We start from the raw sequence: 17,162 nt of genomic DNA on the forward strand, positions 1-17,162 counted from the left end.
ATGGATCTGATGATTTATGATTTTGTCTCCCAAGCAGAGTTTCCAGAGGACCAGGATGGTGCAGAATGGGACAGGCAACACCGCCACCTGGAGGACTGACGCTGTCAGGCTTCTCCAAAACGTGTGTGTGAAACCAAGTGGTACAGTATGGGCCATTCAATTGTTACCGACGAGGTTGGACGCCATCCTGTAGAATTTATATGGGATTCTGGGGACTCTCGCACTGTCATTAACACAGCAACACACCCTAAATTCAATTGCCAACCTAAAGGAAAGATTATTCTGAGCAGCTTTACAGCTCCTTCGCAGGAGCGAATTATAGTGGAGCCGATGGATTTTACATTTACATTGTCTCCATCCAGCTGTGCTGGTGACATCGCTAAACGGTGCAGAGCATATTTTGGGATCCGACTTTATGCCACAATAACAACTTCCTTTTGAGCCCACTAACTGTTGCGCATGGAGAATGAGTCAAGATGCAGCACGGTAAACACTTGGATAGAATCTGCACTATTGGGAAGTTTTGGGTCCAAACGATGAATTTGTCTAGCACCGAGGTATTACAACACCTCTTACTGCCCATCTGCCCACCTTTGCAGCACACAAACTCCAATATGGTCGTATGGCAGGAGCAGTTTGTATCCAGGGGCCGGATCCCAAGCCCCCAAAACAATATGGATTCCCTAAAATTGCTGAACAAGAGATAGCCAAAGTCATGGATAGTGTCCTTAGACAGAGTCAGATGTAATAATTCCTCTAATAATTCCCCTATTTGGTGACTAACAATTGACTATTGTGAACTGAAGGAAACTGCTCCCCTCACTGCCCTAATGATGGCTACTCTCTCTGAAACCATGATGCGACAACCCCTTCATGTTGGATATTTCACCGTCCTGGACATCAGGAATGGTTTTTGGTCCATCCCTCTGACCCAGGAGTGCCAGTATTAATTTGCTTTTACAATCTGAATCCAGCAAATACACGGACCTGCTTGCCACAAAGATTACATAACTCGCCTTCTACTTTTCACTGACAGCAGAGGGTCTGCACAGATTCGCTAAACCAGAAAACCTCGTTCAGTTTGTAGACGATAGGCTCCTATAAATCGAGTCAAGGCAGGAATACATTTGCTTACTTAGAGAGTTACTGATCCTCTTAACAACTCAAAAATCAAACCTAAAAATGCTGAGATTTTCCAGCATTTTCTCTTTGCTCGTGATTTGAGTTTTTACAGATAATCATTAAAAAAAAACATTTTAGAGCACGCTATTCATTTTTTCCAATTAAGGGGCAATTTAGCATGGCCAATCCACTTACCCTGCACATCTTTGGGTTGTGGGGTCAAAACCCACGCAAACACGGGGAGAATGTGCAAACTCCACTCCAGAGCCGGGATCGAACCTGGGACCTCGGTGCCGTGAGGCAGCAGTGCTAACCACTGCGCCACCGTGCTGCCCCTTTATACGGATAATCATGACAGCCTAATTCATCCACCTCGGGATAACGATTACATGCGGGGGGAAAAGGAGATGGACCGGCATCGGGTAGCGACAACTCTAAATCTGTCCCTTCCAACAAACGTTCTATCTTTCAGATCGTACTTGGGACTGGTTGGTTATTGCAGAAATCATATTGATGGTTTTACTACAAACCCTTATGGGTCTTTTAAAAAAGCATGTTGGATGGCAGTGGATGCCGGAGGAGACTCAGGCGATCCAGGAATTTAAGCAGGCCCTTGGCCAAGGCCCAATGCTACAAGTTCCGGACCCAGAATTAGAAGTCACCACCACAAGTTGGACTATTTCTGCTGTATTACTGCAGGCGCAACACGACTACAGGGACCAAGGGCAGCATGGGAGCACGGTGGTTAGCACAGTTGCTTCACAGCTCCGGGGTCCCAGGTTCGATTCCCACTTAGCTCACTGTCTGTATGGAGTTTGCACTTTTTCCCCGTCTCTGCGTGGGTTTCCTCCGGGTGCTCCAGTTTCCTCCCACAGTCCAAAGATGTGCGGGTTTGGTGGATTGGCCGTGCTAAATTGCCCCTAAGTGTTCAAAAAAGGTTAAATTGAGTTACGGGGATAGGTTGGAGGTGTGGGCTTGGGTAGGGTGTTCTTTCCAAGCGCTGGTGCAGACTTGATAGGCCGAATGGCCTCCTTCTGCACTGCAAATTCTATGAATGGCGTCGGCCTCAAGGAAGCTATCCCCGGGCCAGCAGAATTTCTCAGTCTATGATCGCCAACTCTGGCAGTGTTTTGGTCAGTTCAGCATTTCAGTTACATCATTGGATGAAACCCCCTCACTATTCTGACCGAGCACACCCCACTCCAGTTACTCCTGGATGGGAGGATTAAAGACGGAAGGGTCAGTCAGCATTGGACGACCAGATAAACCCTTCTATTCCAGGGCAGGGAAAGGAATAACCACAGTAGCGAAGTTGATTAACAAAGCTAACTTTTATTTACACTACTTAAATTAAGCTTTACCAGGGCAGCACGGTGGCCTAGTGGTTAGCACAACCGCCTCACGGCGCTGAGGTCCCAGGTTCGATCCCGGCTCTGGGTCACTGTCCGTGTGGAGTTTGCACATTCTCCCCGTGTCTGCGTGGGTTTCGCACCCACAACCCAAAAATGTGCAGAGTAGGTGGATTGGACACGCTAAATTGCCCCTTAATTGGAAAAAATAATTGGGTAATCTAAATTTATAAAAAAATAAATAAAAAAAATTAAGCTTGACCACTTACTCCTATAGTAAACAATAATTATAGTAATCTACACTGTACTAACACTAGTCTCTACCCTCTAACTATAACTAACTGTGCTCTATCCCCTCCAGATCTCTCCTATACACTCTACTCCAGCCTTCCCTCTCCCAGAAGCCTGAGAGTCAGTGGGCGCGATTCTCCGCTCCCCACACTGGGTGGGAGAATCGCGGGAGGGCCACACTGGCACCGCCTGCGATTCTCCCACCCCCCGCTCGGAGAATCGACTCTCGCCGTTTTTCCCGGCGACTGGCGATTCTCCAGCCCGGATGGGCCGAGCGGCCTGATGACCCCGACGGGTTCACGCCGGCGGCAACCCCACACCTGGTCGCTGCCGGCGTGAACATCGCGCGAAAGGTGAGTTTGGGGCCTGTGGGGGGCGGAGAGGGGATTGAGCACCACGGCCGTGCTCGGGAGGGGACTGGCCCGTGATCGGTGCCCACCGATCGTCAGGCCGGCGTCTCCAAGAGACGCACTCTTTCCCCTCCACCGCCCCGCAAGATCAAGCCGCCACGTCTTGCGGGGCAGCGGAGGGGAAGACGGCAACCGCGCATACGTGGGTTGGAGCCGGCCAACCTGCACACGCGCGGCTGACGTCACTAAGGCGCCGCCGGCCGCGTCATTATCGGCGGCCCGGCGGCTGAGCTTCACGAAACGCCGCTCCTAGCCACCCGGGGAGGGGAAGAATGGGGGCGAGGAGCGGCCTCCGGCGTTTCACGATGGCGTCGGCCGTTGCGGAGAATTCCGCCCAGTGTTTTATACAGTACTGCATCTAGCTTCATCTAGTGGTTAATTATAACATGACATTAGTTCACCTACTCAACTCACTGAGTTGGGGCACCTAGAAAAATGAATAAAAGGGTCAAATACAAAGACATTTCCGGGAGCCACTTTTTGTGCATCTTTTTTTTTCATAGAATATACTATGCAGAAGGAGGCCATTCGGCCCATGCACAGCCCCTTGGAAAGAGCACCCTACCTAAGCCTACACCTCCACCCTATCCCCATAACCTCACCTAAACATTTTTGGACACTAAGGGCAATTTAGCATGGCCAATCCACCTAACCTGCACGTCTTTGGATTGTGGGAGGAAACAGAAGCACCAGGAGGAAACCCATGCAGACACAGGGAGAACGTGCAGACTCCGCAGGCAGTGACCCAGCGGTGAATCGAACCTGGGACATTGCAGCTGTGAAGCAACTGTGCTAAACACTGTGCTACCGTGCCGCCCATTACTTTTCTTTACACGACGTCACCAGAAGTTGGGAATTGAGACTTTAATAGGTACAAACCATTTCCCATGTGAAGGCAATCCAACAGTTGTTAGAAAATGTACAAACCACCCACAGGGCGGCTGTGGTAAAACTGGGAAAGAAAAAACAAGTAAAACCCATTTGATGGAAAGTGACACCTATAGAATTCAAAGTCAGAAAAAGAATAATGATCAAAGTTCACCAGCCAGATACATGGATCCATAATGGACAAAGTTAGCTCCTCAGTGCACTGAGTATTACTAACAACTGGAAAGACTGGCCGGTGCCACATAAATCAGTTGAGGCTATTTGAAGGCAAGCGACCTGGCCACCCACATCCTATGTTGTCAGATGCAATTAAGGATCAGAATGCCCCATTCTGCCTACTCCACCAACCTCTCCCAATCAGCAACAACCAGTTCCTGCCAAACTCCCAGCTGCAATCCCTTTGCTGGCACCAGCTCTACTGCCACCTCTACCTCCTGTCCTACCTTCACCTTGACCAGTGCAGAATGATAGAACTCCCCAAAGATGGGCGAGCAGTGCAGAAGGTTCCTCTGGATCACCTAGGTTAGTAAGAAATATGCAACCATCCATCAGGTATAGTCTATCTCCAGCTAGACATAGAGGAATGTCCAACTATGCCAGATGAGGAACAGTCAGCCAGGTTGGGAGCAAGACCCCGGAGGTGGACTTCCTAGGGAAGGCAAACACACGTTTGTGAGGGGTCTCATTGGTAGTAGTGCACAGGAGCGACCGGATGGAGTGGAGCGCATCGGGGAGAACCTCCTGCCAGCGGGAGACCGGGAGACTCCTAGACCAAAGAGCCAGGAGGACGGCCTTCCAGACCGTCCCGTTCTCCCTCTCCGCCTGTCCGTTTACCCGGGGGTTGTTGCTGGTCGTCCTGCTCGAGGCGATGCCTTTGCTGAGCAGGAACTGACGCAGTTCATCGCTCATGAAGGAGGATCCCCGATTGCTATGGATGTAGGTGGGGAAACCGAACAAGGTGAAGATACTATGTAGGGCCTTGATGACCGTGGCAGAAGTCATGTCAGGGCATGGGATGGCGAAAGGGAAACGGGAATACACATCAATGATTTGAGAAAGTACACGTTGCGGTCAGTGGAGGGGAGGGGCCCTTTGAAGTCGATGCTGAGGCGCTCAAAAGGGGCGGGAGGCCTTCACCAAATGCGTTCTGTCTGGCCGGTAGAAGTGCGGTTTGCACTCCGCGCAGACTTGGTAGTCCCTGGTCACAGTCCTGACCTCCTCGATGGAGTAGGGTAGGTTGCGGGCCTTGATAAAGTGGAAGAACCAGGTGACCCCGGGTGACATTGGTCATTGTGGAGAGCCCGAAGTCGGTCCACTTGTGCGCTGGCACATGTACCGTGGTATAGGGCATCTGGGGATTCATTAAGCTCCCTCTGGCGATACAAGATCTCGTAGTTATAGGTAGAGAGTTCGATCCCCCACCTCAAGAACTTGTCGTTCTTAATCTTGCCCCGCTGTGTATTATTAAACATGAAGACAACCGACCGTTGGTCAGTGAGGAGAGTAAATCTCCTGCCAGCCAGGTAATGCCTCCAATGTCGCACAGCTTCCACAATGGCTTGGGCCTCCATTTCGACAGAGGAGTGCCAAAATTTGGAGGCATAGAGGATATGGGAGAAGGCCACGGGTCTGCCCACTTGGTTGAGGGTGGCGGCCAGAGCCATGTCCGATGCGTCGCTCTCCACCTGAAAGGGGAGGGACTCATCGACCGTGTGCATCGTGGCTTTGGTGATGTCTGCCTTGATGTGGTTGAAGGCCTGGTGAGCCTCAGCCGTCAGAGGGAAAATGGTCGACTTGATGAGTGGGCGGGCCATGTCCGCATAATTAGGGACCCACTGGGCACAATATGAGAAGAATCCCAGGCATCGTTTCAGGGCCTTGGGGCAGTGGGGGAGGGGGAGTTCCAGGAGGGGGCGCATGCGGTCAGGGTCGGGCCCCAGGACTCCATTTTCTGCAACGTAGCCAAGAATGGCTAAGCAGGTAGTGTGGAAGGCGCATTTCTCCTTATTAAGGTAAGGTTAAGGAGTTTAGCAGTGTGGAGGAATTTCTGGAGATTCGCGTCATGGTCCTATTGGTCGTGGCCGCAGATGGTGACGTTATCCAGATACGGGAACGTGGCCCGCAATCCGTACTGGTCAACCATTTGGTCCATCTCTCCCTGGAAGGCCGAGACCCCATTTGTGACGCCAAAGGGAACCCTAAGGAAATGGTAGAGCGGCCATCTGCTTCAAATGCAGTGTATTGGCGGTCCTCCGGGCGGATGGGGAGCTGGTGGTATGCGGACTTCAAGTCAACTGTGGAGAAGACTCAATACTGCACAATCTGGTTGACCGGTAGCACGGTAGCATAGTGGTTAGCATGGTTGCTTCACAGCTCCAGGGTCCCAGGTTCGATTCCCGGCTTGGGTCACTGTGCGGAGTCTGCACGTTCTCCCCGTGTGTGCGTGGGTTTCTTCCCACAGTCCAAAGATGTGCAGGTTTGGTGGATTGGCCATGATCAATTTCCCTTAGTGACCAAAATTTCCCTTAGTGTTGGGTGGGGTTTGTCATGCGAGAGTACCTTTACAAATTGGATGTTTAAGAAATGTACCTTTAACAAATGAAGCTGATCATATTACTGAAGTGATGTCAGAGGGTGGGGGGAGCTGAGCTGAGCTCATTTCTGCTTTTGTTTTCAGGTTTGAGGAGAAAGCTGGGACTGTTTTGTGTGTTTTGCAAAAAGCTGCAAGAAGAAAACACAGAACTGCTCGGTTGATGTCTGAAAATCCAAAGACTCTAAGTATATTGAATGTAACCTCATGTCTGTTGTTAAAGGTGAAGTCTTTTGGAGGCTTGAAGGAACATTTTGAGGGATTATTTAGTGTTGTATTATTTTTGGGGTTATCTTTGAAGTAAGGGGTGTTAAGTGATTCAATGTTTATTTAAAAGGTTAAGTTGAATTTATGGAATAAACATTGTTTGTGTTTAAAACCCCACGTGTCCATAATTGTAATACGCCACCTGGAGAACAAGCTGTGTGCTTGAAAAGCAACAATACATTAAAGGGGGAGGTTGGTTGAACTCCATGATACATTTCGGGGTTCTGAAAACGCTGCTCCCATAACAGGTTACTGGGTTATGGGGTTATAGGGATAGGGTGCAGGTGTGGGCTTGGGTAGGGTGCTCTTTCCAAGAGCCGGTGCAGACTCGATGGGCTGAATGGCTTCCTTCTGCACTGTAACTTCTATGATTCTACCATGTGGAAGGGGGTACGTGTCAAGCTGCGTATACCAGTTGATGGTCTGACTGTAGTCAATGACCATCCGGTGTTTCTCCCCAGTCTTAACTACCACCACTTGAGCTCTCCAGGGGCTGTTACTGGCCTCAATGACCCCTTCCCGCAGAAGCCGTTGGACTTTTGACCTGATAAAGATCCTGTCCTGTGCACTGTACCATCTGCTCCTCTTTGTGACGGGCTTACAGTCCGGGGTGAGGTTCGCGAAGAGTGAGGGCGGGTCGACCTTAAGGGTCGTGAGGCCACAGACGGTGAGGGGGGGCAGGGGTCCGCCGAACTTCAGAGTAAGGCTCTGGAGGTGGCACTGAAAATTGAGACCCAGTAACAGGACAGCGCAGAGATGGGGGAGGACGTAGAGTCTGAAGTTACTGTACTCTACGCCCTGTACGGAGAGGGTCACGACGCAGTACACCCGGATCAGTAAGGAATGGGCTCTGGAGGCCAGGGAGATTTTCTGGGTGGCGGGGAGGACCGGGAGGGAGCAGCGCCTTACCGTAGCAGGGCATGAAACTCTCCGTGCCCCTGGACTCGAAGAGGCAGGTCGTCTTGTGCCCGTTGATCCGTATGGTCGTTGTCGCGATCGTGAGGTTATGAGGCCGATACTGATCGAGGGTGATGGAGGTAAGCTGCGGACGTTGGTGGGGGGGCTGATTGGTGGTGGCGGAGGTGCCAGCAGCCCGTGAATGGCCAGGCAAGCAGGGGTCTTGGGGTGCGTTCCAAGATGGCGCCGAAGATGGGAGTTAGCAAGCTCTGCAGTCTCTGTAAGGTCGAGTGTACCGCCTTCTAATAATCGCTGGCGGACATAATTGGACTTAATGCACGTTACGTAGGCGTCTTTGATCAGCAGTTCCGTGTGTTGGACTGCCGACACCGCCTGGCAATTACAGTTTCTACCAAGTATCCGCAAGGCACGCAGGAAATCGTCCTGAGACTCCCCTGGGAGTTGCCGTCTCGTGGCCAGGGGGTGCCTGGCGAACACCTGATGAACAGTCTTGATGTACTGCCCTTTCAGTAGTGCCATCGCTTCCGTGTTAAGTGGGAGCGTCCCGAATGAGGAAAACTTGTGGGCTCACCCATGCGTAGAGTATTTGGAGCTTCTGTGGGTCTGAGAGGGCTTATGTGGATGCTCTTAGAGATATCCTTCAAAGCAGACTAGCCAGTGCTCGAAGGTGGCTGTGGCGTCGGCTGCGTGAGAGTTCAGCTGCAGCCGATCCGGCTTGAGTAAGACGTTCATCTTCAAAATTCTAGCACAATAAATTGATGTACCATCAATGACTACGAGACGAAATGGTGAACTATTGAGGCTTTATTGTGCTAGATGTTAAACCTCTTGCAGCTGGAACCAGAATGGGGCAGCGCATGAGAGCGTACTTTTATACAGAGCCTGCTGGGTGGAGCCAGCAGGCCGGGATTTACTGTAATGACTGTAGTACAATGGCAGTACCATAATACAGGTAATGTATGACCAGTGGTATTTACCACATGCTCTTTGTGATCTCCCGACTCCTCTCTCGCTCTTTGTGAACTCCGGCTCCTCTCTCGCTCTCTGTGTTCTCCCGGCTCCTCTCTCTCTCTCTGATCTCCAGGCTCCTCTCTCTCTCTCTGATCTCCAGGCTCCTCTCTCTCTCTTTGTGTTCTCCCGGCTCCTCTCTCGCTGTAAACTCCTGACTCCTCTCTCTCTCTCTGATCTCCCGCCTCCTCTCTCTCTCTGTGATCTCCCACCTCCTCTCACTCTCTCTGTGATCTCCCGGCTCCTCGCTCTGTTCTCCCGGCTCCTCTCTCAGTTCTCCCGGCTCCTCTCTCTGTAAACTCCCGACTCCTCTCTCTCTCTGTGATCTCCCGCCTCCTCTCTCTCTCACTCTCTGTGATCTCCCGCCTCCTCTCTCTCTGATCTCCCGGCTCCTCTCTGTAAACTCCCGTAAACTCTCTGTAAAGACTTTGCCAAGCATTTTGGAGACCCGTACAATTTTGATGGAGGATGCATTGGACCCAATAAAGGAGGCATTGGGAAAGACGCGGAGAGGGTGCGGCAGCATGGTGCGACGCTGAAGGGAGTGGAGACCTTGCCGTGACACAGCAACGGTTGGAATCATGCAGGGGCCGGGGTTAAAGGCACTAGCGACGGACTCGCTCCTGTTCTCGCCGATGAAATATTCGGCAAAGACGATGGTTGCCTCCACCCTGAAGATATGGAGATATTTTCAGCAACATTTTAAATTGGAGGTTGGTATTGGAGCTGGCTCCGATCTGAGCAAATCATATGTTTGCGTCTGTGAAGTTGGATGCCAGGTTTGGGGCAGGGGGGCGGTGGACTGATCTGACCTCTTCACACATCTTCTCCACTGAGTAGTCCTACACGCCATATGCTTCGCCTCATGCCTGTACATTATGTATATCTTATGTTGTTTTTATGTATGGAATAATATGTTTGAACTGTATGCAAAACAATCCTTGTCACCTCAGTACACGTGAGAATAAATCAAATCAAGAGAAGGGGTTGGAAGGATTGGGGCATCTGCTATTGGAGGGATGGTTTGTGAGTTTGGAGTTGTTGTCATGGAAACATTTGGGCTCTCGCGGTGATTCATTCAGATGCCTACACATTTGCACCTTTGTGAAATGGATCTTTCTGACATGCCCTGTGGCGCTGCAAACCTCACCTCATTGATGGGGAGATTCTTTTTGCAGTAATAGAACATAGAACAGTACAGCACAGAACAGGCCCTTCGGCCCTCAATGTTGTGCCGAGCCATGATCACCCTACTCAAACTCACGTATCCACCCTATACCCGTAACCCAACAACCCCCCTTAACCTTACTTTTTTTTTATTAGGACACTACGGGCAATTTAGCATGGCCAATCCACCTAACCCGCACATCTTTTGGACTGTGGGAGGAAACCGGAGCACCCGGAGGAAACCCACGCACACAGGGGGAGGACGTGCAGACTCCACACAGACAGTGACCCAGCTGGGAATCGAACCTGGGACCCTGGAGCTGTGAAGCATTTATGCTAACCACCATGCTACCCTGCTGCCCTAATGGAGGAGGGGAGTGCCTCGGGTATCTATGGAAGGATTATGGCCAAAGACGCAGTATTGGTGGAGGGGGTTAAGGCCAAGCAGAAGGGCTTGGGGAGGATAGGGTGTTGAGTGAGGCCCTGTAGAGGGTGAACGCCACGGTAGCAGTGGTTAGCACAATTGCTTCACAGCATCAGGGACCCAGGTTCGATTTCTGGCTTGGTTCACTGTCTGTGCGGAGTCTGCATGTTCTCCCCGAGTCTGCGTGGGTTTCCTCCGGATTCCTCCCACAAGTCCAGAAAGACATGCTGTTAGGTGAATTGGACATTCTCAATTCTCCCTCAGCGTACCCAAACAGGCGGCGGAGTATGGCGACTAGGGGCTTTTCACAGAAATTCCATTGCAGTGTTAATGTAAGCTTACTTGTGACAATAAAGATTATGTTGGCGATTCTGAAAATTGAACTGGAGCCCTGTTCCTTAGTGGCCATTTATGGGATGTAAGATTCGCCAGCACTGCAAGTTCCGGATCCATTGCCATGGTCTTCGCCTCGCTGATTTGTTCGGAGGAGAGTGTTGATGGGATGGAAGTCAGCTTCTCCACCAGTGCTTCAGTGTGGCTGGGGGCTCTTCGAGTGTTCCTGTACCTTGAGAAAGTCAAGTAGACAGTGAGGGGAGTAATTGCTAGGTTCTCCCACCGATGGCAGCCGTTTATCTTGTACTTCAGAGAGCTGATCACCGTTAGTTGCTGGTGCTGGGGGGGGGGGGGGTGTTGGGAGTTAATGGAGTTCTATGGAAAGGGTTTGTGATTGGGGTTTTGTGTTGTTCTGATGTTATGCATAAAATGGACGTTTCAATAAAAATATTTTAAAAATAACCTTTTGTCGGTTCCCGCAGCAACGCTTCTTATTTGGAGAAAGTGAATTGAGCTAAAAGGGAAGTTGTTCAATGTGAGGACAACGCCTCTAACCCAATCACCGAGAACAAAGAACAATACAGCACAGGAACAGGCCCTTCGGCCCTCCAAGCCTGTGCCGTCAATGCTGCCTGTCTAAACGAAAAGCTTCCCTTATGGGCATTTTCAAGCCTCCATTTTAAATGCTTAAAACATTTCTAACTTTTCCCAGCTCTGTTGTTAGGTTATTGACCATAATTTATTTGATAGAGGTACTCAAAATCATGAGGGGTCTGAACAGAATGGATAGGGGGGAAATTGCTTTGATGTAGATGTCAGGTTTGAAGGCAGAAAGTAAAAGTGTTTCCACAGTTTTCCCGAAGCTCAGCTGGAAATTCTCACATCAGAATGGCGAAAGATCATGGAGCTGAAACGCGAGCTGCTTCTTTACACAACTGCCACCTGCCCACAGTACTGTTATTTCAGATTTCCAGTGTTATGGTTTTGGATCAGTCCGTGATCAGACAGTAAAGAAGGCAAATGGTATGTTGGTCTTCAGAGCCCGAGGATTTGAGTATAGGAATCAAGTTGTTTTACTGCAATTGCACAGGGCTTAGTGAGGCCACACCTGGACTATTGTGCCCAGTTTTGGTGTCCTTATCTGAGGAAGGATGTTCTTTCTATGGAGGGAGTGCAGCGAAGGTTTACCAGGCTGATTCCTGGGATGGCGGGAATATCATATGAGGAGAGACTAACTGGGTTAGGATTATATTCAGTTGAGTTTAGAAGAGTGAGAGGGGATCTCATAGAAACTTACAAAATTCTAACAGGATTAGACAGGGTAGATTCAGAAAGAATGTTCCCGATGGTGGGGGAGTCCAGAATTTGGGATCATAGTTTGAGGATAAGGGGTAAATGTTTTAGGACTGAGGTGAGGAGAAATGTCTTCACCCAGAGAGTGGTGAATCTGTGGAATTCACTACCACAGAAAGTAGTTGAGGCCAAAACGTTGTGTAATTTCAAGAAGGAATTAGGTATAGCGTTTGGGGCTAAGGGATCGAGTGTTGAATTTGATCATCAGTCATTATCATAATAAATGACAGAGCAAGATCGAAGGGCCAAATGGCCTCCTCCTGCTATGTTTGTTTCTAGGTATGTTGCAGATCACCTTCGTAGCTCTTATCTAGAACCCCTGTACCTTCATCACCTGAACTACATCCAGTTCTTAGGGTGTGAACTGAAGCTGATGCTGCTGTGCTCAATGTCCCATGGACGGTCAGTTCGCAATCCAGCACGGATTGAGAGATGGGGAGAATTGTTTAAGCAGTGGGGTGGGTGCATGGTAAATCTGGTGAATCATTGTTAACACAATACATCAACTAATGACAATTGTTGAAAATATTTATGGTAGTCAAATGATTTGATGTTACTCAGTTTGAGAGAAAGTCCACTCAGTGTAGCCTGGTGATAGAGAGCAACCTGGACTGATCCCAAAGCAGAGCACAAAGACACCGGTTACAGCACAGTCCGCCATATCCTTCAGCTCTCAAAACAACTTCATTAGTTGGTTAAAATCTAGTTTGGTGTTGCGACTGCAGGTTCCGAGAGATGGCACCAAAACTGACCCAGTCTGCATTGAACAACAGAAAAGTAGCAGCGAATGAAGATTGGACGGAGGGCTGACTGTACGAGGTGGGCACAGGGCTCCCCACTCCCCAACAAACATCAGCTGGGGTCACCATAAAGTTCATGTTCTAACCATCCTCATGCAAAAATGCATCTCTAAACCACACTGAACTTCAAGTTTATTTGTGCCCACAAACCTTACTGATGGGAATTTCACTTCTGAAAGTGAGCAGAGGGACAAATATTTACTAATTATTACAATTATTACATTAGCAATGAGTTACTGCACTGAACTGCCATCATTGCGGAAGGTTTCCAACTGATATTAGCTACATTTCTTTCGCAGGGAAGTGTTGGAGGGGTTTGTGGGGAGGGTGTTTTTTAATTTATAGATGTACTAAATTATAGATAAAGGAAAGTAATAAAAGTTTCAAGGCTGGAAAACTGTAAACAAATCTCTGGTCTCTAATCTGGGGAACCAAGAGAGATCAGTAAAGTGAAGAAATGGGAGGTGCTGTAAGTGGGCCATATACACAGCCTCGAGCGACGAAAGCAGCCAGTCTGAGTCAGTCCTCGCATCCCAGTTCAGCGGGGTCGAGCTGAAGGCTGCAGTCTCATAGAAATCCCTCCTTGCGGAATTGTTCCTGGAGAATGTCTCTGTACTCGTCAAAGCCACCATCTACTCGCTTCACTGTTCCGCAGCCGCACACCCACAGCTCCTTGCACACCATACGGATCAGCCGCTCATCGTGAGATACCAGGATCACGCCACCCTGCCAGATCACACAGCGTTACTGCAGCAACAGCAAATTCAACTTCAGAAAAAAACAATGTACATGCACTCTGGCAAAGCGAGTAGCACTCTCACATCCGAGCCAGGTTATCATTCAAGCTTCACTCCAGAGAATTCAGCTCAATCCAGACTGATACTCCCAGAGCCAATCCTGGGGGAGGTGCCTCTTTCAGGGGAGTATAAAAGATTGAAAGAGCAGCAGAGCAGTACTCCCCGGTGTCATGGCAAATATTTACCTCTCAACCAACAATGTGCTGCATGGTCTTCATTGCAATCGGAGTGGAGTATAAAAATAGGGAGGGCTTTGCTACAACTGAACAGTGCATTGCTCAGACCACACCTAGAGTACTGTGTACAGTTTTTGTCTTGTTAATTCATAGAATCTCTACAGGGCAGAAAGAGGCCATTCAGCCAAGGAGGGATAAACTTGCATTGGAAGCAATTCAGGAATGCTTAATCATTCTGATTCCTGGCATAAAGGAGTTGTCCTCTGAGAAAAGGCTGGGATTATACTCATTGGAGTTTAGAAGAATGAGAGGTGATCTTATTGAAACATAAAATATTCAGAGGGGACTTGACCAGGGAAGATGCTGAGAGGATGGTTTCCCTCGTGGGGAAATCTAGAACTAGAGGAGCACAGATTAAAAATAAGGGGTGTGACATTTAAGACGGAACAAGGAGGATTTTTTTCTGAGGATCTTTGGAATTCACTTCCACAAAGAACAGTGAAGGCTGGGTCTTTGGACATATTCACGGTTGAGTGAGACAGATTTCTGATCTACAGGAGTCATGAGTTATGGGGCAGGCAGGTAAGTTACGGCCACAAACAGATCGCGAAGATCAATGGCAGGGCAGGCTTCTGGGCACCATGCTTAACGAATAATGTGAAGGCATTGGAGAGTACAGAGCAGATTCACAAGAATGGTTCCAGGAATAAAGAACTGTAGTGACGAGGATAGATTGGAGGGATTGGACCTGTTTTCCGTCAAGATCCTGAGAGGTTGAACAGGGTAAATAGTGAGAAACTATTCCCATTCCACACAGCATCAAGACGAGAAGTCCCCCCATTCAAATGATCGGCAAAAGGGTAGAAGTGATATGAGGACATTTGTTTTCACCCAGAGGATGGTTGGAGTCTGGAACATACTTCCTGGGAAGGTAGTGGAGGCAGGTTCGATTGAGGTATTCAAAAGCGGATTGGACTATCATCTGAAAAGAGCGAATGTGCATGCTTATAGGGATAAAGCAAGGGAGTGGCACTAGATAGAATGCTCTTTCGGAGAGTCAGTGCAGACTTGATGGGCTGAATGGCTTCCTTATGTACTGCAACGATTCTGTGAACATTGGAAAAACAATGATCTGGTCATTATCGCTTTGCTGTTTGTGTGAGTTTACCAGGTGCAAATTGGCTGCTGCGTTTCCTACATTACAACTGTGATTACACTTCAAAAATATTTCACTGGCTGTAAAGGGAGGACGGCGGCATCATAATCCAGTGGCTCAAGCTAATTCTCTGGGGATATGGGTTCAAAACCCACCACAGCCTCTGGGGGAATTTAAAGTCAATCATTAGAGCTGGAATATAAACCTAATCTCAGTAATGGTGACCATGAAACTATCGATTATCAGAGAGAGAGTTTTACAGCGCAGAAAGAGGCTCTTTGGCCCATCGTGTCTGCACAGGCCATCCAGCACCTATCTATTCCAAGCCCATTTTCCAGCACTTGGTCCATAGCCTTGCATCCTATAGTCTTTCAAGTGCTTATCTAAATGCATCAGAAGTGTCTGAGGGTTTTCCTCTGTTTCTATCTGGTTCACTAATGTCCTTTAAGGAGGGAAATCTGGACCTCCGTGTGCCGGCCACGGGCTGGTCAGTCACAAACAAGGTGGCCCTTTCTACCCGGTTAATTAAAAAGTGCAAAAATAATTGGAGGGAGCTGGTTTCCCTTCCTCAGTGGAATGTCGGCGGGTTGCAATACCCGGTAAAAGTCAAGTAAAGTCTTGGCTCAGGAGGTGGAGGATCCACATGGCGCAGGAACTGAGAGTATGGCGGAGTTGGGAGCATCGCCATCACCGGCCTCACTGCCTGTGAAGCAGTTGATGGATTTTTAAAAAAAATTTATTTTTAAAAATAAATTTAAAGTACCCAATTCATTTGTTCCAATTAAGGGGCAATTTAGAGTGGCCAATCCACCTACCCTGCACATCTCTGGGCTGTGGGGGCGAAACCCACGCAAACACGGGGAGAATGTGCAAACTCCACATGGACAGTGACCCAGAGCCGGGATTGAACCTGGGACCTCGGCGCCGTGAGGCAGCAGTGCTAACCCACTGCGGCACCGTGCTGTCCTAAGCAGTTGATGGATTTTATCAAGGGGGAGTTTCAGCATCATCGGAAAGAGATGCAAGAGGACTGTTCTGGGGTGATTGAAGGAGCAGTAGACCCTTGGAGCTGGGAGTCACAAGGTGCGACGATCCAAGAGGTGGAAAGGGCGGTATCTGACCACAGCGAGCAGAATGTGTCAAAAGGGGAAAATGTCAAACGATTTGTAACTTGGTTGTTTTTGTTTGTTGGTTGTTTGAATTTTTGAATGTGATTGGAATAAAAATATATTTTTTGAAGAAAGGAAGGAGATCTGTTGTCCTCACCTGGTCTGGCCTACATCATACTCCACGCCCATTGCAATGTGGTTGACTCTTAACTGCTCTCTGAAATGGCCGAGTAAGCCGGTCAATTCAACGGAAATTAGGGATGGCCAACAAATATTGGCCTTGCCCATGAGCAGGAGAGAGAGGATTATGAACGTCCGGTGTATGTGAATTGCACTATAGAAATGCAAGTCTTTCTTGTTACAAATTATTTAGGTTTGAGTGTTTAGTAATTTGCCTGGATAAAATTTTGATGTTTTGGAAACAACTCCTGCAAACAAAGGCCATAAGACATAGGAGCAGAATTAGGCCACTCGGCCCATCGAGTCACCGAGTCTGCTCCACCATTCAATCATGGCTGATATTTTTCTCATCCCCATTATTACCTTAAACTTCTCAAGTGCATTTCCCAATGCTTCAATGGTCTCCATGTCCAGGTGGTTTGTAGGTTCATCCAGTATATAAAAGTTCGGGCTGGAATTTAAAAACGAACACTTAATACTTCAGAGAAAAATGTCTGAAAAATGACCCGCACATATGGTCAACAAGACAAGGTGGGGGAAGATGATGGCACAGTGGTAACATCACTAAACTAGTAATTCAGAGGCCCAGGATAATGTCTGAAGACACCATGAAATTTTAAAATTCAATTAATTAAAAATATGAAATATAAAGCTAGTCTCAGTAATGGCGACCATGAAACTAATCGATTGTTGTAAAAACCTCTGGTTCATTAATGCCATTTAGGGAAGGAAATCTGCCATCCTTACCTGGTCTGAGTCTCCAGACCCACTGTATCTGTACAAGCCACATGCCAGGAGTGTAATGGAATACTCCCCACTTGCCT

General features: G+C 48.7%; 1 protein-coding gene and 1 long non-coding RNA gene across 3 annotated transcripts in view; one reads left to right on the top strand and one right to left on the bottom strand.

The window, feature by feature from the left end:
• LOC119976255 overlaps positions 1-6,796 on the top strand; it is a 42,213-nt gene extending 35,417 nt beyond the window's left edge. The window contains exons 2-3 of the long non-coding RNA XR_005462890.1: positions 38-121; positions 6,738-6,796. This is a non-coding gene — a long non-coding RNA (uncharacterized LOC119976255). The remainder of the gene's footprint in view (positions 1-37; positions 122-6,737) is intronic.
• Positions 6,797-12,630: 5,834 nt separating this feature from the next.
• The window catches only part of abcf3 (ATP-binding cassette, sub-family F (GCN20), member 3), a 111,251-nt gene continuing 106,719 nt past the window's right edge, over positions 12,631-17,162 (bottom strand). For both annotated transcript variants that reach the window (XM_038815901.1, XM_038815900.1), the window contains 2 exons: positions 16,702-16,789; positions 12,631-13,646 (listed from right to left, as the gene is read on the bottom strand). In XM_038815901.1, coding sequence (XP_038671829.1) covers positions 13,488-13,646; positions 16,702-16,789 — 247 coding nt within the window. In that variant the 3' untranslated portion in view covers positions 12,631-13,487. The remainder of the gene's footprint in view (positions 13,647-16,701; positions 16,790-17,162) is intronic.

This window comes from Scyliorhinus canicula, chromosome 13, assembly GCF_902713615.1.
Source record: "Scyliorhinus canicula chromosome 13, sScyCan1.1, whole genome shotgun sequence".
In the NCBI taxonomy this organism is placed as follows: Eukaryota; Metazoa; Chordata; class Chondrichthyes; order Carcharhiniformes; family Scyliorhinidae; genus Scyliorhinus; species Scyliorhinus canicula.